We start from the raw sequence: 2,602 nt of genomic DNA on the forward strand, positions 1-2,602 counted from the left end.
TAATAAATTCCTGCTAAATTGTATAGAAATTATACCTAAAAATCCACTAGAAGTACTTCCCAAAAGTCTAAAACAACTATGGAAGCTAATAATTATAATTTATTAATTTATCTAAATCTTTCTTTTAGTAATCGAGTAAATCTTTTTATTTTAATCCTATTATATTAATTTTCTACTTATTCTATTTTTTTAAATATTTTGACCTTTAATTACATTGTTTTATAATCGTTCAATTTTATGATTATTCTCATTTATTGATTTACGTTTTTGAAATATCTATTTTCTCTCCAACGTTAACCAAGGCTCTAACGAGAAAACGTTATATAAGGGCAAGTTTCGTGCATGAATATACAGAATACAGATCTTCGGAGCTATGGTTAATCCGGAAATCATCAGTTCCTGAGTTTTCCCCGGTAGTTATATGAGAAGTTGCAGGACAAAGTGTGTTTACTTTCCCTCTTTTCCATCCAGCGATTTCAGAAATTCAATTCAATCTTCGTCAATTCCCTCTGAGCGGAAATGGCCGTCGAACAGCAAGACATAGCCACAGCGCCCGTGGTTCAAAATGCAGAAATTATTGGCCTTGAATTTATGAAGCGGTATTACAATGTTCTTGTCCTAGCTCCCGATTTGATATTCAAATTTTACGATCAAGATCGCAGTATACTCAGTCGCCAATCCCTTGGTCATATTCTTTCAGTTATAACTGTCATTGAGCAGCATATAACATCTCCATACAACAATGGGTTTAAAGTGGAGGTCAAAACAGTGGACTCACAGGCTTCTCACAATAATGGAGTACTGGTTCTGGTAGGTGGGTCAATTGTCTTTATAGATAATTCAACACGCTCCTTCAACCACTCGCTTTTCCTGGCGCCTCGGGAAAATGAGTATTTCGTAGTGAGTGATATTTTTATGTTCGGGGTTGAAGATGCACATCAACCGGAGCACAATTTTGTCCGGACAAATGGCTACCCTGGAGGATCAACCAGCCAATTGCAGAATATTTCCGCGGTTGAACAGGTTCACAATCAATGGCAACCCGCAGCTACCCAAGAAACTCCAGCTGTATTTCAGGGTGCGCCAGAAAAATCTGAGGCTATACCTGTTAAAGGAAATGCAGCAACACAGACGGTTGCCTTACCCTCTACTATTAGGGCTGTGAAATATAAAACCACTGCAGAAGAAAGTGGGTGCTCTATTTTTATCAGCAACTTGTCTATTTATATTACACCTCCTCAAGTTGAGGAAGAGTTCAAGAAGTATGGGGCAATTAAGCCGTCTGGGGTTCAAGTTAGGACAATGAAAGGACGAATAGCCAATTACGCTTTTGTTGAATTTGAGGACGCAGCTTCAGTGCAGGCTGCAATTCGGGCATCCCCTATTCGAGTGGGTGCGCGAAAAGTATCTGTCCATGCGAAACGTCCAGTTGCTGAGAGACAGGGCTTCAAAAATGATGGACCGATTACAGAAAATGCAGCAACACAGACGTTTGCCTTACCATCTACTGTGAGGGATTTGGAACATAAAAGCACCACAGAAGAAAGTCGGTGCTCTATTTTTATCAGCGGCTTGCCTGTTCATATTACGCGTCGTCAAGTTGAGGAAAAGTTCAAGATATTTGGGGCAATTAAGCCTTCTGGGGTTCGAGTTAAGACCATGAAAAGACGAAGATCCAGTTACGCCTTTGTTGAATTTGAGGACGCAGCTTCAGTGCATGCTGCAATTCAGGCATCCCAATCCAGGAATATTCGAATGGGTTTGCGAAAGGTAAGTGTCCGTGCGATGCGTCCAGATGCTGATGAATAGGGATTCAGAAATAATGGACCAATTACTATTCCTAGGGTGGTCAATGATATGGGGAGGTGATATTTTGAACAATAGAGCCAGAGGGCTTTTGATGCCATTTAAAGCATTCTACCATTCTGAGCCTATATTTGTTCTGTCGTCTTGTTTATAATAAATGTAGTTTTCTATGCATCTCGTGGGGAAATAAGGGCATGCTTATAAAGTTTGGACGCTTATATTTGTCCGAGTGAGATTTATGCAAGATTTATATTTACAAAATACGTTCTTGATTTGTTGATATATTTACAGTTTAAGCAATATGGATATTGTCATAAAGCATCATTTCTAGGATCTCACATCTTATTTATTGACATATTTTTTATGCGAATTGTTGTTCTATAGTGGAGAAGAATACATATATTTTTAAATGTATTTTTATTTTTACAATAATAAAATATAATGGAAGATTTATATTTTTATTTTTACGATAATAAAATATTATAAAAAAATTATTAAAATTGAAAAAAAAAATTTGATATCAAAAGATCATATTAAAATTAATTTATAATATAAAATTGATTTTAAATCTAATTTAAATTGGATGATTTATATTCAGATGATTATGCTTTCAAAACACTAAGTATAAACGGATAATAGGAAGAGTGAGTGGGAGTGGGTTGATGGTGCCAATTTATAGATAAGAATTTGAAGTTGTATTGGAATTTGATTATTTGTAGTGTGTTGGTGTGACGGAGTGAATTGATGGATATTTTAATATAAATAAAAGTATGAAGGGTAATAATGATTATGAGAT

The 2,602-nt window shown here is 35.9% G+C and overlaps 1 protein-coding gene across 1 annotated transcript; it reads left to right on the top strand.

Annotated features, from left to right (window-relative positions):
- The first annotated feature begins 519 nt into the window (after nt 1–519).
- Nucleotides 520–1,809, top strand: LOC149256097 (nuclear transport factor 2-like). Its single transcript, XM_089455217.1, has one exon. The coding sequence runs from the start codon at nt 520–522 to the stop codon at nt 1,807–1,809; it is 1,290 nt and encodes a 429-aa protein (XP_089311343.1).
- The last annotated feature ends 793 nt before the right edge of the window (nt 1,810–2,602 follow it).

This window comes from Pinus tabuliformis, chromosome 7, assembly GCF_031772625.1.
Source record: "Pinus tabuliformis cultivar Carrire ecotype Pingquan chromosome 7, CPIR1, whole genome shotgun sequence".
In the NCBI taxonomy this organism is placed as follows: Eukaryota; Viridiplantae; Streptophyta; class Pinopsida; order Pinales; family Pinaceae; genus Pinus; species Pinus tabuliformis.

Excerpts from the sequence above, each read along its gene's own strand:
- LOC149256097 (XM_089455217.1), top strand. The coding sequence starts at position 520 with ATGGCCGTCGAACAGCAAGACATAGCCACAGCGCCCGTGGTTCAAAAT.